At 45.0% G+C, this 17,917-nt stretch overlaps 1 protein-coding gene across 4 annotated transcripts in view; it reads right to left on the bottom strand.

Annotated features, from left to right (window-relative positions):
• Nucleotides 1–6,175: 6,175 nt before the first annotated feature.
• PLD5 (phospholipase D family member 5) overlaps nucleotides 6,176–17,917 on the bottom strand; it is a 391,790-nt gene continuing 380,048 nt past the window's right edge. For all 4 annotated transcript variants that reach the window (XM_047705556.1, XM_047705558.1, XM_047705557.1 and 1 more), the window contains 2 exons: nucleotides 15,009–15,123; nucleotides 6,176–7,836 (listed from right to left, as the gene is read on the bottom strand). In XM_047705556.1, coding sequence (XP_047561512.1) covers nucleotides 7,562–7,836; nucleotides 15,009–15,123 — 390 coding nt within the window. In that variant the 3' untranslated portion in view covers nucleotides 6,176–7,561. The remainder of the gene's footprint in view (nucleotides 7,837–15,008; nucleotides 15,124–17,917) is intronic.

Here is a 17,917-nt window from a genome sequence, read left to right on the forward strand (position 1 = left end):
AGGGGGTTACACGTGAAACAGAACACAAAAACCGTTGACCTCCTTCTTCTTTTTTTTTTTTTAAGATTTTATTTATTTATTTGACAGAGATCACAAGTAGACAGCGAGGCAGGCAGAGAGAGAGGGGGAAGCAGGCTCCCTGCTGAGCAGGGAGCCCCATGAGGGGCTCGATCCCAGGACCCTGGGATCATGACCTGAGCCAAAGGCAGAGGCTTAATTCACTGAGCCACCCAGGCGCCCTGTGACCTTCTTCTGATACTACTAATCCTTACTCAGTTTTAGGAGGGAGAGGCTCCAGACTAAATATGCCTTGATGCTGCCCCACTTCCTCTCATGGCGACGTGAAGACCCGTCCTCCCTTGTCAGACTGCTTAGGGACAGTGAGACTTCCATCTTCCACAAATCCCTGTAAACTACCCACTTGCTCCAAATATTCAGCATATTATTAGCAATTTTTGCATTTATTAAGTCAATCAGAATATGTATTTAAAAAACATTTCTAAATTTATAACACAACTGCCTCTACTTAACTCAGCATGTGTTCTATGCCTCATTTTCCACATCTAGTTAAAAAAAGATGGCCTTGGGCTTCAGGAGTCCTCCTCTTTCTTCCAGCTCGAACAGTCTCTGTGTCTATGGAGTAGTCATCTCCTGAATGGATTTTCATCTGTGTCCTTAGTGCTTCCATTTCCTCTTGCTGAGTCCAGGGTATCTGGCAACAACTGATGTGATGTTGTTCACACTCGCAGAGGGGATTCAGATGATTCACTGTGGAGATCACCCCGTAGCCTGCGCCTACTTGAGACACGGTTATTACAGTGCTTCTGTTATTTCCTCAGAACATTCTCCTGGGGATAGCTGTGACTTTCTGAAGTGTGTCAGGCCCTTCTGGATGGCAAGGAACAGACACACAGTCAGGTTATCTCAATTATTGTGAGTTTGTGTTGATACACAAGAAAGTACAAAAGATAAGAAAGCAACCCGGTAACCACAAAGTCCAGCCTCGTTGTTCGGGGATCAGTCATTCCTCAAGTAACCTAAAAGCAGACACGGTGAGTCAATAAGCGCTCTTGGTATGTCACCTCTGGGCATGTCACTCCTCTAAGGCAGCATCATTAGAGTGACTGCTCCTCTCTATTATGGCTGCTCACTTCCTTTCTCTATCTCCTGTTCGGAGGGCTCGTAAAGGAGGGTTCTGGATGGTTCAGGTGCCATCCAACAAGAACAGCACAGCTGGGATCCTCTCTCTTCCTAGGCCACCCCACTAGCCCATAACTGAATTTCTTTGAGTGATGGTGCAGTTGACTGTGGTCAGTGTGGAGTGTTCATGGGATAGGAATATGCTTCTGCTCATGTAGCAGCCATGGATGTGATCTCTCCAGGACTGTAGGAAAACTATAGATCCACCCAGGAAATATGGATAATAACACAGAGCTTTACCCCTGGGGAGAGGCGAGCTTTTGATTCTCAGTGACACTTTCTTAGGGAAGATTTTCAAAGTGCTCTATCAATGCTGTAACTTCCCCAAAACTATGGTGTTTTTCTCTTACTACATTTTTTTGGGGGAGAATGTTGCCTTTAATAACATGTACTTTCTAGAACAGTTGATCATCTCCATTTTTTAAGCAAAAGGAAGTGGAATTGTAGATTAAGCTCTGAATCACATGTTGTTGGATCATATTTTCTGAGTTGTCTTTAAAGATCTTCTTCCTCCCGAATACTAGAAAGTCACAGATAATTTCAATGTTTTTAATCCTGGAAATTGAGGTCCTATTCCTAAGATCTGTTGTATACTTATGTGGAGGAAACTCTAAATTAGAAACCAGGTTTGTCCATGTTTGTGTCTTACAAGGAGCTCAGTATTTCTGAACCATTCCTAAGATTTCTTTCACCTATGAAAGACAGTGGGGTCCATAAAGGAACTAACAATTTTTCAACTTGTCTTAGGCCAGAAGGAATAGGTTTGATAGCCCCATATCCATTTCATAAAAGGAGGAATTTTTTCCTTATTAATTTTTCTATGAAATAAAATTAAATCATAAATCCTCTTCACCCTTACTGTGATTTAATTGGACTCCTTGTCTACAATCATCTCTCATTAGATTGTTAGGCCAATTTCTTTTTTTTTTTTTTTAAGATTATATTTATTTATTTGACAGAGCACAAGTAGGCAGAGTGGCAGGCGGAGGGAGAGGGGGAAGCAGGCTCTCCACTGAGCAGGGAGCCCGATGTGGGGCTCCAGCACAGGACCCTGGGATCATGGCCTGAGCTGAAGGCAGTTGCCCAACCAACTGAGCCACCCAGGCGCCCAGGCCAATTTCGTTTTAAAACGTGAAATGGCAGGATTCAGAAACATCTGACAAAAATCAAATTACAATAGACTGCTGCAGATTCTTCAAGTTGGTTTGGTTAAGCCTTTGTTAAACTCTCAAATGATAGCTTTGAAAAAAGTATGTCTCCTCAGCCTTCGTCCCTGCATAGAAAGGGTCCCCGCCACATACATTCTTTCAGAGGTAAGATGTTGTCTCAAATCCAAGCGACTCTAGCAAATCACTAAAGCAGTACTCTGTGTGGGTCTCGTGAAAGGGACTGTAGTAACCACTCCCGATGTGTTGGCTTGATTAGGTCCCCAACTGCTGAGTGGCCAAACTGGAAGGGAATTTGTGCATTTGGAGTAGTTGTGTTGGATGGCTTTCAAGGAATGCTCCAGACCTGAGATTAAATTTGGGTCTGCTGAGTGGACACCAGGTGTGTTTGATTATGGGTTGAAGCCTAGAAAGAACAGAGTGTGGTGGGTAAGTGCATGAGGTACCTGAGCCTGTTTCCACAAATTCCTTTTCTGTCACCGGGCCAGAGTGTAGAGTCTGGAAGCTGAGGAGAAAAATGCCTCATCTCACACAATGAAAAAACCGTATAATATTCACTTATGAAAAAATCGAGCATTTGGTTATATGAAAGGTTTGAGAATTTTAATAATGCCCCCCAATTCAGCCCTTTATCACACTGATTTATTTAGGGATCTTAAGGTTAATAGGATAGATATGTCCAGGTACAACTTTATCCTATTTACATAAAGAAACATTAAAAATCCAAGATATCCTTTGTAACAGAATTAGAAGTTCAGTAGTTGAACATAACAGCAGAAAATGCGGAATAGCTATTAAATTCCCCATTTCTTCTCAGCAAATTGCCAAAAGAAACAAAAGTGACCAGTGACCTTTTTTTTTTTTTTTTTTTTTTGGTGAACTCTGAAGGTATACAATGGCTGATGAGTCAAAAATAAGAAAATTCGGTTTTTACTCTTTCTAGAAGCTTCCAAAGAATACCTATCTAGTCACCCTAAAAAGCTCTCTCTTCATAATTCGGCCACTAGAAGGGAGTTTCTCAGAGGGAAGGCAGACAGTGAACTGGGGTTGACTTCGGGGGTATTAAAAAGCCTCAACTGGCTGACAGCTTATGAGGAACAGCTATTTGGTTACTAGCATATAAAAGAAAAAAAAAAAAGCTAAATCACAGCCAATGGGAAAATGCTAACTGTGGATTCATTTATCCAACCTACCTTGGGCCAAATGGACATTATATGAATCTCCCCATTCAAAAGGCTTATAATAAAGTGCACCAGTTCACAGAGTACAGAAATCCAAGCAATCGGACATTTGTCCACAGTGCGTGGGGCTGTTCGTCAGGGACGGCATCTGAGTAGCCAGTAGCAAAGTGTCTTTCATGGCAGGAGAGAACTGTCCCCTCGCAAGTGACAGCAGCTCTTCACATCCCTTCAATGTTAAAAGATAATGAAGTGAATTCCGGACAGAGAAACTCACACAAGCGATTACAAGTACGAAAAAAAGGCAGATTCTGGGATAGAATTCCTGAGACAGCCGGACCCTGGGTCTGATCGTATCAAGAAATTCTGAGAGTCTCTTTATTTTGTGTTCCCCTGGAATTTAGTTCCATAAAAGCTTCTAAAAACAACAGGAAGCTCAGAGTGAATCAAAGCCACTTGAGAACAGCCTCAGGCTGGTGGGAGATGAGCTTCTGTCGGTCCCAGGCTCAGCGAGGCACTTTGAACAGTCAAAAAACACAGTTTGCAAACGGCGAGATCAGCCAACGATGTGATCAGACCGTCACGAAGAACCGGGTCGGCGGGGAGACCAGCAGCAGAGACATTCCGGGTAGAAGAAAGAGCCCAGAGCTACACGACAGACCGTACTCCGCGTCCGCAGCTCGTTTCCTTTACTGGGTCTGCTTTGACTTTGAGACACCAGTTTTCATGCTGTGCCCCACGAGACCGTGGAAGTCCATGAGCATCTCTCGACGAGGTCCTTTAAAGACAGCGGGGACCTTTTTCACTGTGCCTCGCTTCTGTCATTTTCAGCTACGCAAAGCATGGCATTCACAGAGCACGGATATCATCCAGAACATTCCACTTCCCCTCCGGCAATTTGATAAGCTGTGATTTAATTAGCGGATACAGTGGTGGCTGGTGGCAGTGTACAGGAGGCCAACAGTGTGGATGTTTGACCGTGTGTGTCAATGACTTGATGTGGGGGTGCTCGGTGCGGTGAGGCTCGGGAGGAGAGCAGGCTGCCCGAAAGCCATCGACGCTCACGCACTTTGCCCGGAAGGCCCGTCGGAAGGCCTCACCGGACCCCACGGGAAGCAGAAGTATTCCCGTAGAGTGAATCATGATTTAAAATCAATGCTTGAGAATAAATAAGGCACCAGGTTAATGGAAGTGACACAGAACTCTAAACTATGGTCTTGGACTGTGTTTGCATTCCTTTTCATATTCCCCTTTGGGAAATTAACTCCTGGAATATTTATGGAGAAAAACAATGGAAGTTAGCAGTTAGCCTCTTGCTCCTAATTTCTGGCAAGGGCATTGTCAGATTGTCTCGAATTCACGTGTTTTTGCTTTGCCTTCTTTCCTTCTTGGGAAATCATTGGCGGGGAGCGGGATGGAAGTTACTTGTCTGTTTAGCACAGACATGGAGTTGGAAAGAGAGGAAGGCCACTCCTAGAGGGGTACATAAAGCATCCAAATGCAAAAGGAGATTCTGCCGAATTGAACACTCCCTCAGGAAACCTGGCCCATTTATGAAACTCTGTGCAGGGGCTGTTTTCCCAGCTGCCTGGAGGCCAGCTTTGTCTCCTGAAGTCAGTGTCCTGGCTGAGGAGGTGGACCTCTGGGCCACAGGGCAGGGGGCACTCTGCTGCTGGCCCTTGTGGCACGAAGTCCTGGGACACGGTTCCTGGTGCCACCTTACTGATGGGCTCAGCGCAAAATGGCAAAGACGGTCATTTTATAAAGGATTCAGTTCTCTCCTATCACATGGGAAAGTGAGGGACAGTGAAAGGGGCTCCCTTATGCCAAGCCAACACTTGTCCCTCAGCTGGGACGCGCACTCCAGGCGACAACAGCATGTCTCCCCCTTGGACTCCCTTTCGAACCCAGCCCCGGTTTCTCTTCTTTGCCCAGGACCGAACCAGGTATGTTTGCTTGTCTCCATGCCCACTCTGCTTGTTCTTTAGTTTTCTTTCTTTTTAAAATCCTTTCCAAAACCACCTTTACTTTAGCGAGATGGCTGGCAGGACCGTCCCCCTACTCAATATTTAAATTAAATGGTAAATATTTAAAGTCTCATGGCCTAGCCCCTAGTGGTGAACACTTCCATTAAGGACCTCCCCATCTTGCCCGGCTGGCTGTCTTCACTGACGGGTCATATATCCAGTAAGGCCTATGTTGGAAGCAACAAAGAAAGAAGCTACGTGACCATCAGCTGACCCCCACGGCCCTTCTGCACCAATGGAACCCACAGGATGAGACTCAGAACTTTTTCTAGAAAAGCAAGTCTCTAGATATAAAAGGTAGTAATTGAGATTGCTTTTCCTTGCTCTGAAAACACACGTATATACTGGTCCTCAAGAAGATCCCTAACACAATGTCTTGTTTTATATGGATGTTACTTATGCCAAAGTGACCCGACAAAATGTTCCATCACAGTGATGACAGTCCCGATCTCCAGCACAGCTTCAGAGTTCCTGTGTGCACCCACACCGACAGCTGAAGGCTGTGGATTTGTTTTCCTTTGTAGGCTCTCTGCGAGAACCCAGTATGGATTATCTCAGGGTACCACAAAGATTAGTTCAAGGAAAAGATTATACATCACAATGCTTAGCATTTATATAGGTTCTTTTGATTTCAAAACAAGTTATAAATATTTCCTACCGTGACAACATCTACGCGAGGTAGGTATGACCGTCCCTACGTTACCAAAAGAAACCCGAGGCCAAGGAGAGCAGGACCCTGTTCCAGGCCCGCGGGGATTAGGAGCGACCTTGAGACTGGCATCCTGGTGACCACCTGCTCTGGGCTCTAAAGAGGCCATGCCTGTCTTGACGGGGGGCAACAGTCTCCATTAATATAGGGCTATATATTGTATAGATAGAAAACAGCAACACACGACGACATTATAGAACAATAATCCAATATTTTTGTTTCTTAGTAAAATATGTGAAGCACAGTATTTAAATTGCATTTCTCTGAAAAGCATTTGGTATATTAAATAGCTCTATAAAGGTTTGCTGGCATACCCTTAACAGCATAATGAATGATTCTAAAGAAATTAAAATCCACGGATGCATAGAGATCTTGCTGATTTAATACCATTAAGCTAACAACAAAAAAAAAATGTGAGAAACTACTTTATTCTCATAATGCAGACCTAATTGCTTGCTGGATTTTCGCAGGTAGCTACCTAATTTTTCCGAGCTTGAGAGAAAAGATACCTATTGCTGGCTGTGGCTTTTAAACTCTTAATTTGAGGGGGAAATGCAGTTGGAAGGTGAAAATTAAAGACTGCTATTTCCACTTGGTATCCATTCGGAGGAATTCATACATTTCCAAGAAACGTTGCCATACTTGGAACTAGCGTGGAGGTGGACAGAGGGACACTGATGCTAAGGACATTCTCTGAGAAGAGAAAAAAATGGTACCAAGTAAAAGGTACGGTATTTGAAGAAAATGAACGAAGAGGCCAAAGGGTAGTTTTCGAGCGTGCCGAGGCTGGCATGAGGTGTGAGCTGTTCACGCTCGGATGACTGCATGGGTCTTGGAGACGGTTTACGGGCTAAGTACTTGGCTGGATCAGTCCCTTGGCTGTGGTGAAAGCCTCACTCGCCTCTCTAAGAAGCAGATCTCAGAAGGGTGTGAAAGCATTTACCTCATGCTAAGCTTCGAAAGGACCGACCAGTTGGGTCAGCAGAAAAAGGTCTAAAACTAGGAAGGAAGAGGCATGAGAGTCTTAAAATCGGTATGCAAACGTAAAAACTAACTTCCAAGCTGAAATGACATTCTCTGTCAGGAGTAACAAATACAAAAGTCCTAAACTTCGTGTACACGCCGCTAAGATATTGTTAGATATTACATGATGTGCGGAGAATATTTTTGTGGAAGTGTGCTTTTTCCCTAAAAAAGACATATTAAATTGTGTGGGTTTTTTTTTTTTTTTAAACTCTCCTCAAGTCCCTTCTATATAAATAGGAAAGACAAGCTGTCCTGTCAGTTTGTTCCTTCACGGGACACGCTGGCGGGGTCCTTCGCGCTGAGGAGGTGCGTGGCAGTTTTGTTGGTGGGGGGTCTGAGCCCGGACAGGCCAGAGCAGTTCGGCTGCTTGGTCGGCTGCAGGGTCCTGGCGTAGGGCGAGTACCAGTCCCGCTCAAACACATCCTTCAGCTGCTTGATGATGCTCCTGTTGTTCCTCACGTCCGCCTGGTTGATAACAAGGCCTGTGCCGGCGTTCTGGGTGAAGTCATTCCCCACCCAGTCAAAGTTGCCTGCCAACGAACAAAGGAGAGAACGGTGCTGAGTTAAGAGCCACGGGAGAACAGTCCCCGTTTAATGAAACACTGAGCAGATTCTCTTTAGAAAAAAAAAATAATAATGATGATGATGACACGGAGATTGAATTGTGTTGACAGCTGAGGAAAAAAAATTCCAAGAGGCCTTACATATGGCGTATTAATATTTGCATATTATTTTGGCATTTTCTTCAGCTTTGCTCAACTTGAAACTCAAAACAAGGAATCTGCTGGTTTTTTTTTTTTTTTGGTAAATATTATTTCTTATTGACATTCACAAGACACACTAAATACAGCAACATTTAGGATATATAGGAATACACTTAAAAGTCCTGTGAACAATTACTCCCTTCTCAAGAGACAACATCTGACCCAGACGTACAGACGAGGGGTTGGGATTAAAGTGCTCACAAGCTGGCCTGTCGAAGAAAAGGCTGAAGCCAGAGGAGGAGGATCAGTTCTTGTCTGAATGGACAAACCTCTCCTTGCTCGGCCTGTAGGTCATTTCCCCGTTCCAGGAGCCGGCTTCTTGGCTTGGGAAGCAAGGCAGCTGCTATGATGGTGGCTCCCCAGCACAGGTGCCTGGTGTGGGGCAGTGTGTTATTGGTTTGCTAAGGCTGCCGTAACCAAGGCCCACCGCTTAAACCAGCAAGGCAGCTTAAACCAGACAAATCTATCGTCTCATAGTTCTGGAGGCCAGAAGTCCAAAATCAACATGGCAGCAGGGTTGGTTCCTAGCGGGACAGAGAATCTGTTCCGGGTCGCTCCCCTAGGCTTGTAAGATGGCCCGCTTCTCCCCATGTCTCTTCACATTCTCTTCCCTCTCTGCATGTCTATTTCTGGGTCCAAATTTCCCTTATTTATAAGGGCACTGGTCAAATTGGATCAGGGCTCACCCTGATGAACTCATTCTGACTTGATGACCTCTGTATAGACCCTCACGTCAAATAAGGTCATATTCTGAGGTACTGGGAGTTATAACTTCTAACATAAGAATTTGGGGGGGGGGACGTGGTTCAGCCTCTGGGTAGTAAGGCTGGAATCTTTCCTGGAAGGGGCCAATCATATCTAGGTCACTCATGTGTAGTCCATCTTCAGTGGGGGAGTAGATAAAAGGAGAGACTACCGCAAAGTCCCACTTGAATCTCCTATCTTGGCACTCATTGGGGAGAAGATTCTAGTGGGAGAAGAAAGTTTTCTTCTCAGGAGGGTTCAGTACAGTTCATTTCTTTGATCTTTTTGTCCTTCATTTAATGCACATTTCCTGAGTGTCTAGTGTCTACCAGGTGGGTACCTGAGGCCATGATACAAACCAAACAATGACAGTCCCTGACTTCAAGGCATCCAGGAAGGAGAAACAATGATTATAACGCAGAGAGATGAATGCACACAGTGTCATGAGGGCAAGGGAAAGGATTCCCAACTCTGGCTGCCTGAGTCAGGAAAGCATTTTGTTGAGTCAGAAGAGATACACGGAGACATCAATTAGGAAGTTAGAGAGCCAAACCCGCAGACAGATGTGGACAAAAATACGATGGGATCTTGGAACATGATGGGGAAGAGTTAGGGAAGAAGTGGGATATAAGGGCCTTGGTTGGGGGAGAGAAACTGTCCTTTATTAAGTGCCTACTATGAGCAAAGCACTGGACTTGGCATTTGTATCCATTATCTTTCATAGTTGGTAGGATTTACACCCATTCCACAGATGAGAGGCCTGAGGCTCAGAAAGGTGAGCTATTTTGACCAATGGTGGACCCAGGTCTCCACAGACTATAATACCATAAAGGAAGCAGTGTTCTCACTAAAAAAAGATTTCTTGAATTACTACTGGCCTGGGTCTGGTCTCAGCTCTCAGTTTTGTGCTCCTCTTTGGTTCAGAGCTGGTTTCATAAAGAAAACGGAAAGCGTGTTAAGTGTAAAGCTTGATTTCTAGGCCCCCAGAGTCTCTTCAGCCATCAATGTAGGAATATTTGCTGAATAAGACACTGAGCCTCCCTGACCCAAGGCCCTGCAGTCATTTGGGCAGGAAGAGACACCCACAGAGAGCTGATACCTGCTCCTCCCTGGCGCTCGTCCTGTGGGCCCTCCTCTGCTCTCTGGAGGCCCCGCACGCACGTATGAACTCCCCTTTCCACCAGCACTTCCTGGAATAGCGGAAGTAGTTCCCTTTTCTCCCACTGCACTCCTTGACTTTATTCCTCGGGGCCTCACACTGGATCCCTAAATAAAATATTATCAGCATAGAGATCAAACTCTTCTCCCTCTCTCTCTGTTCTTCATCTCACACTGTCTCCCGCCACTCCCCAAACACCACACTGTTACTCCTGATGGTTTCATGACAGACATGATGTTGGATGAATTTTGTTGCTATAAATGAGGGAACTGTCCACCAAAGGGTTCATGATATGGTGTTGGAGTCTCTTCCAGAGCTGTGTTTCTGACCAGGTGCTCTCAGACACATGGCCATGCTCAGTGGTGGCAGGTCTGCGTGACATTCAATGCCACGGAAACACAGGCTTGGACTTCTCAAACTGGGGATCAGCAGCAAATGCAGGTTAAGAGTTATTCTGGAACCCGCTGGCAGGTAGCACCTTCGAGTCATCCCATGAACAGAAGACCCCTGTGCTCCTGCACGCCTTTCCGAGGACTTGTGACTAAACGCTCAAGTCTCATCCCCACAGCTGAGTGCCAGGCGGTGAATTCGTTCCCTCATTACATGATCTCATTCAATACCCACTACGAGCCTATGAGGTGATAATATTCCATTGTACCGATGCGGAAATGAAGGCACAGAAAGGTCAGGTACTTTGTCCAACACTGGAGTGGAAAAATATCAGAGCTGAGTTTCAAAGCCAGGTCGGACCCCATAGCCCACACCTCAGCTTCTGTTCTGTGTCACGTCTGATCCTAAAGGCCTGCGTGGTACCAACTGTGCATTCCCCTCCCCCACCTCCGGGCTTCAGCAGCAGTCACTAGGGCTGGAGCATCTGGCTGCACTGAGCTCCTCTCCTCTAGGGACCACAAACTCTGAGCGACACGGAGATGGGGATAGGCTTTGGGGGCCGCATGAGAAGACGAAAGGATAAGGGGAGAGAAGTCACAACATTTTGGAGCCTTATTTTGGAGCCTTATTTTGTGAGATTCGACTTTTCCCTTCAAGACAGCGGATGGAGCCAAGATTCTGCACCTTTGATTCTCCAAAGCTTTAATTAGGTTCTTCTCTGGAACTCCAGCCCTAGATAGCACTTTCTCAGGCCCACAGAGGCCTCCCTCCACCAGGGTGATCATGTTTTCCCACCTTTCACTTCCTCATGGTTTGGCTCAAGTTCAGAATCATAGACCTGCGTCCGTGTTTTCTCAACTGGGACACGGTTCCATCTAGGGCTGAGCCTGCCATCGTGGCTTCCTGAATGCGTGCGCGGGGCCGGGCAGCGGGAGAACTATACGGCCATCCTGGAGCCATGGCGCAGGTACAGATAAGCTCACTGGGAAGGTATGTGTACCTCAGTGAGCCTTCTGAGTGGCTCCGATTAACCCACCACCCCCTTGTCAGCCCTCCAACAATGCAAACCATCTTCTGGACAAATCCACCAAGCCAGACTCGAATACACTCCAGAGAATTCAAAATTAGAGAGACAGTACTGTTCGGGGAATGTTCTGTTAAGTCTCGTGAAGATTTAATGAGCTATACTTCCACGTAAGATCTAGTGTGGATTATTCTTAACTCCGCATTCTCAGCAGGTGTCCGCGTGACGACTTGAGATTTCCAGAATGTACTGATAATTATTTAAATTATCACTGAATTTTCCCTCTGGATGCTTTTTAAATATTTTTATACAAGGACTATGCCTTGCTCTAGGGAATTAAATGTTTTGCCAAAATGCTGTGTGTAAAGTGAACTCATTTAAAAATGCATTATAATAGAGAGCCAGAAACAGATCATTTAGATAGAGTGAACTCATCCTTACAGAGGAGCAAAGGCAATACAAGGGGGCAAAGCTAGTCTTTCCAACAATGGTGCTGGAAGAATGACATCCACCCGCAAAAAAGGGAATCTTGACACAGACCCTACACCTTTAACAAAAAATACCTCTAAATAGATCAAAGAAAAATGTAAAATGCAAAACTATAAAACTTCTAGAAAATGACAAATAAAATCTAGATGACCTTGGGTTTGGTGAGGACTTTTTAGACACAACACCAATGGCACGATCCAGGGAAGAAATCACTGATAAGCTGGACTTCATTAGAATTTAAAATGTTTTCTCTGTGAAAGACACTGTCAAGAGAATAAAGAGATAAGCCACAGGCTGGGAGGAAATATTTGCAAAAGACACACCTGATAAAAGATTGTTATTCCAAATATACAAAGAACTCTTAAAACTCAACAATAAGAAAATGAAAAGCCTGATGGAAAAAAATGGGCCAAAGACAGCTCATCCAAGATGATATTGAAAAAAATGGGCCAAAGACAGCTCATCCAAGATGATTTTGAAAAAAATGGGCCAAAGACACCTCATCCAAGATGATATTCAGTTGGTAAAAAAGCATATGAAGAAGTGCTCCACATCTATTATCAAGGAAATGCAGATTAAAACAGTAAGGAGGTACCTCTATACACCTACGAGAATGGCCAAAATCTGGAAAACTGACACCACCAAATGCTGGCAAGGATATGGAGTGGCAGAACTCTGTCTCTGCTGGTGGGAATCCAAAATGGTAGAGCAGCCTTGGAAGATAGTTTGGCAGTTTCTCATAAAACTCAACATCGTCCTATCATTCGATAGGACAGTCATGCTCCTTGTCATTACCCAATGGGGTTGAAAACATGTCCACACAAAAACGTGTGTGCATATGTTTATAGCAGCTTATTCATAACTGCCAAAACCTGGAAGCAACCAAGATGTCCTGAAGGTAAATGGATGAACTGATTCCTCCAGACAGTGGAATATTATTCAGCGCAAAGAACACAGGAGCTATCTAGCCATCCAGAGATCCCGAGGAAGCTTAAACGCATACTGCTAAGTGAGAGAAGCCAACCTGACAAGGATATACACTATTTGAGTCCAACTCTGTGAGAACTTGGAAAAGCCCAAACAATGGAGACCGTAAAAGAGATCAGTGGTTGCCAGGATCTGGCAGGGAGGCAGGGAGCACAGAGGATGGGTAGGACAGTGAAATGACTATGACACAGTAATCGTGCATACACGTCATTACACATTTGTCAGGACCCACAGAATGTCACATCGGTAGTGAACCCCCAGGGTGCCTGGGTGGCTCAGTGGGTGAAGGCCTCTGCCTTCAGCTCAGGTCATGACCCCAGGGTCCTGGGATCGAGCCCCACATTGGGCTCTCTGCTCAGCGGGGAGCCTGCTTCCCCCTCTCTGTCTGCCTCTCTGCCTACTTGAGATCTGTCAAATAAAATTAAAAAAAAAGATAGTAAACCCTCACTGTACATCAATATCGGTGTCGGTTCACCCATTGTAGCCAATGCACCATTTTGTGGGGGCGGCTGATAATGGGGCAGGTTGTGTTTCGTGTGTGAGGAGCCCAGGGATGTGAGAATTCTGTAGTTTCTGTTCAGTTTTGCTGTGAACCTAACTGCTCTTAAAAAAAAAAAAAAAAAAAAAAGTGTATTTTAAAAATATATTGTACAGGGAGAAGAAAAGAGAGAGCCAAAAATCCATATTTACTAAGGATTGAGACAGATGAGAGCCAGTGTTTGGAGCTTTTCCTATATTATCTCTTTCAATTTTTATACCACCACCAAAGGGTGGATACTTTTATACCCATTTTACAGATAAGAAAACAGAGGCGTGGGGGCGCCTGGGTGGCGTCAGATGTGGCTGCCTTGGGCTCAGGTCATGATCCCCGGGTCCTGGGACTGAGCCCCACATTGGGCTCCTGGGTCAGTGCAGACCCTGTTTCTCCCTCTCCCTGCCACTCTGTCTACTTATGCTCCCTCTCTATCTCTCTGTCAAATAAATAAAATCTTAGGGAAAAAAAAAATCAAATGAGATAAAGTGCTTTACAAAGCAAAAACACCATACTCTTTACTCACTCACTGAACTGGGGGGAAAAAAAACACCATATTCCATATTCCTCCATCCCACACACGTTTCTCTTTTCTGCTTTGAGCCTGCCATGTCCTCTGTACAATGTAATAGCCAGACTGCCATTCTGGGATTTATGTCCCGTCTTTTATAGATAACAATTTCCACTCCGATGTTGATGGTACCAGTTAAGGGATTACTCTGGACTCATGCACACTGTAGGAAAGGAGCACAGACGGACACATTAGTAATTCCACCAGCTGGTATGATTTTGGCATCTGGAGCATTATTACCCTAAAAATAACAGCTGACACGAATCCGTTATTATCTATGTGCCGGGATTCTAATTGTGCAAGGTACCCTGCATATATTATTCTGCTTAAATTTCACCCAACAAAGTAGAAACTGTTATGGGCCCCATTGTACAGAGGATATTATGGCTTAGAGAGCGTAAGCAAGTTCTCCAAGGGCAGACATTTACAGAGCAGCGGAGGAGGGATGGTTGTCCAGGCAGTGCTCCTTGTGCTGACCTGCCGTCAGGTCACCTCCTGTGACTCAGGACAGGCTGGTTGAAGTACGGTGGGTGGGAAGGGAGCACTGTGTTCATTTAACTCTCAGGAATCTTTTTTTTTTTTTTTAAATTCTATTTATTTATTTGAGAGAGCCAGAGTAAGAGAGAAAAAAACACGAGCGGAGTGAGGGGCAGAGGGAGAAGCAGACCCCGCCCTGAGCAGGGAGCCTGATGCGGGGCTCCATCCCAGGACCTCGGGATCATGCCCTGAGCTGAAGGCAGACGCCCAACTGACCGAGCCACCTGGGTGCCCCTGGGACTTGCCTTTCTTGAGCCACTCACATCTTCACCCGTAACACGAAGCAAGTGGGCCAAAGAATTTCTGAAAACACTTATTAAAAATATCTTCTATGGTGTCCTCATACCTGAACCAAGCCCTAGAGGAGATGTTAAGTTCAAGGGGTGTTTGTCCTCCCCGTCCTGTTTCCTCCAGGGCCCGCAGGGCATGGAAGACCACGGTGGGACCACCGTTGGCCTGCATGGTCCCGTGGTCCCCCAAGGAGCCCGACAGCCCCGACACCTACCAATATAAGCCGCGCTGTCCGTCACCATGTACTTGTTGCGGTTTAATTTAGGAAAGGTGTGATCCTTTTGTTCTTTTGTAGCACACACATTCTCTCTTTCCAGATCGAAAAATTTCTGTAAGACACAAAAATAAGCAAATCAAGAAAGCGGGTGAATAGGGAACATTTTTGGTTTTGTTCAGGAGCACAAAAGGGTTTCTTCTCCAGATATCCAGTCGACCTCAGGCTGCGTTATCAAAGCCACAATCTTGTCGCTCCATATAGAGGAAGCTGTTTTTGTTCTCCCATCTATATAGGCAACAAGAGGGAAAATTAGCACGCTCAACTAGATCTATAATGAACACTTTGAAGCTGCAAAATGAGCATAAAATTCATTCTTTCAACAGGGTGAAGACCAGAAGTTTCTTTAATTCTCTTTGTCTTACTCATCAGGGTGCACTGTAGTTGAGGTCTGCCTCTGGATGCTCTCTGTCACGTATGCTAACGAACTGAATTAATAATGTTCCTCTGTTGCACGCATTATAAAAGCAGCAGGCCCTCTGTCAATGACTAGGTGATTCAGCTGGGGATTTGCAAAGGTCAAAAGAGATTTTGCCAAGAGAACAAATGCTTTGCATCTCAACACCTTGGTCTGCAAGCTCTTTTAATAAGTCAAAAACAAATCACCACTTCAGACTGTGAATCCTGAATTTCAACTTACTGTGACCACAAAAGCACCTCTCAGGCCTGGGGCATAGGGTGGGTGGGCTGACAGGGGGCTGACAGTGGAGGTAGGTGGGCTGGTCTTTCCAGAATCTGCTAGAACTGGTAACTGCTCAGACGAGACCTGAACCGTGACCAAGCTCACAGGATGGCCCACCATTGAGGGTGATCTCTTGACTAAGAAGAGAATAAAAGGATGGTTTCTGCTTTCCTTATAATTTCTTGCTAATCTTAAATGAGAGCACTTAATATTTCATAATGGAGATTTCAACAGGCAGTGTCTTCGAGAAGAGGGGCGAGCAAAGGCACCATGTGTGGTAGGCTCTAGACTTTCTTCCCTCTGCTTCTGTATTAGTCATGTCTTCTTTTCTGTGTTCCGATGCTTTGACATCTGAGCCATGCTGAGCCTGGGGGACTGCCCTCCCGAGGGCTGGCTAATTCCTGGAGATAGCAACGGCTGTGAGAACACTTCTCATACATAACCCAAACAGTCCATGGTCCATACCCTGAACCACCTCCTTTATGGGCTCCCACTTTGGGCCACTATCCACCTGCCCTAATCACCCCAGGATCAGATACCAGACAACTAGGGACAGCCCCTGGGCCCAAGAGCCCACCGAAATCATTCAACTTGCTAGTCCTAACTGGGTTTATCCTGCCTTGCCCCTTCCCCAACCCTGTAAACCAAAACAAAAATTCTTGTCCATGTTTCCCTCACTCCTGCCTCCCCGATGACCCTGGGACTTCCCATCTTGCTCCCTTCTCTTGAGATTTGTGAATAAAACAGTCTTTCCAAAGGCCTTCATCTCCTGATCTATGGGTACTGTCATATCTAAATCATAGGCCTGTATCTTACGACACTGCTGAACTTGGTAAGTCTGACAGTGGCGCTCCTCTGACTGCACATGTACTGAACTCGGAATGAATCAGCTCACCCGGCAGATTCTTCACCCTTTTCCAGCACACTAGAGTGTGCTAAAGTGACTCCACGTCCACATGCTTCCTGCTCCCTTCACTCCCTGGTTCAGATCCTTCCTGAACACTCTTCATCAGCTACCTTTTTTGATTCCTTCCTTCCTCCCATCCATCCACCCAACACAGGCGTTTTGAATGCTTTGTGCCAGCGTCCTGCTAAGCGCTGGGAATACAGTGCTTCACTTGCTTTTCCACGGTGTCCCACGTGCCACTTCAGTTATCTAGAAAATGCCACCCCTGAGCTGAAATAACCCCCAGGATTCTCTCATCCATAGAAAGGTACTGAGCACAAACGGACTCTATTCTCCCGGGTCTCTGCTTGGCTTTCTGGGACCGTACCAGTGTTTCCTCTAATCCCTGATTATCTGATTCCAAACTGAGATTGGTGCCCCAATCCCACTCCTGGTTATCACTTGCAAATCTAGTGTGGAAAACAGATCCATAATAGTGATCATAGACCTGTTTCTTTCCATTTTACTGAGGAGTAACTGACATCTATCACTGTTTAAGTTGTACCGCATTATGCTTTGATTTACACATATCGTGACATGACACACAATACGTCCAGCTAGCATCTATCTTCTCATATAAATACAATAAAAAGGTAAGAAAGAAAAGAATAAACAAAATTTCTCCTTGTAATGAGAACTCTTAGGATTTATTTTCTTAACAACTTAACCTGCATACCACGTAGCAGTGTTAGCTGTAGTCATCATGTTGTACGTTAAATCTCTAGTATTTATCTTGTAATTGGAAATTTGTACCCTTGACCACCTTCCTCCAATTCCCGGTCTCCCCTACCTTTACACCTCATCCCCCCGTAACCACAAGTCTCATCTCTTTTTCTATGACTTTGTGTTCTTTGTTTTTGTTTTCAATTTTAGATTATACATATAATATCTTACAGTATCTGTTTTTCTCAGACTTATTTCACTTAGAATAATGCCTTCAAGGTCCATCTATGTTGTCAAAAATGGTAGTATTTCTTCATTTTTCTGGCTGAATGATAGTCTATTGTATAGGTATACCACCACTTCTTTATCCATTCATCCACTGATGGGCACTTAAGTTGTTTCTATGTCTTGGCTACCATGAATACTGCTGCTAAGAACACAAAGGTGCAGATACCTTTTTAAGTTAGTGTTTTAGTTTCCTTGGGATATAGCCCCATAAATAGAATTGCTGAATCACTGTAGTCCTACTTTTAATTTTTTGGGGATTCTCCATACTAT

This window comes from Lutra lutra, chromosome 15 (genome assembly GCF_902655055.1).
Source record: "Lutra lutra chromosome 15, mLutLut1.2, whole genome shotgun sequence".
Lineage (NCBI taxonomy): Eukaryota > Metazoa > Chordata > Mammalia > Carnivora > Mustelidae > Lutra > Lutra lutra.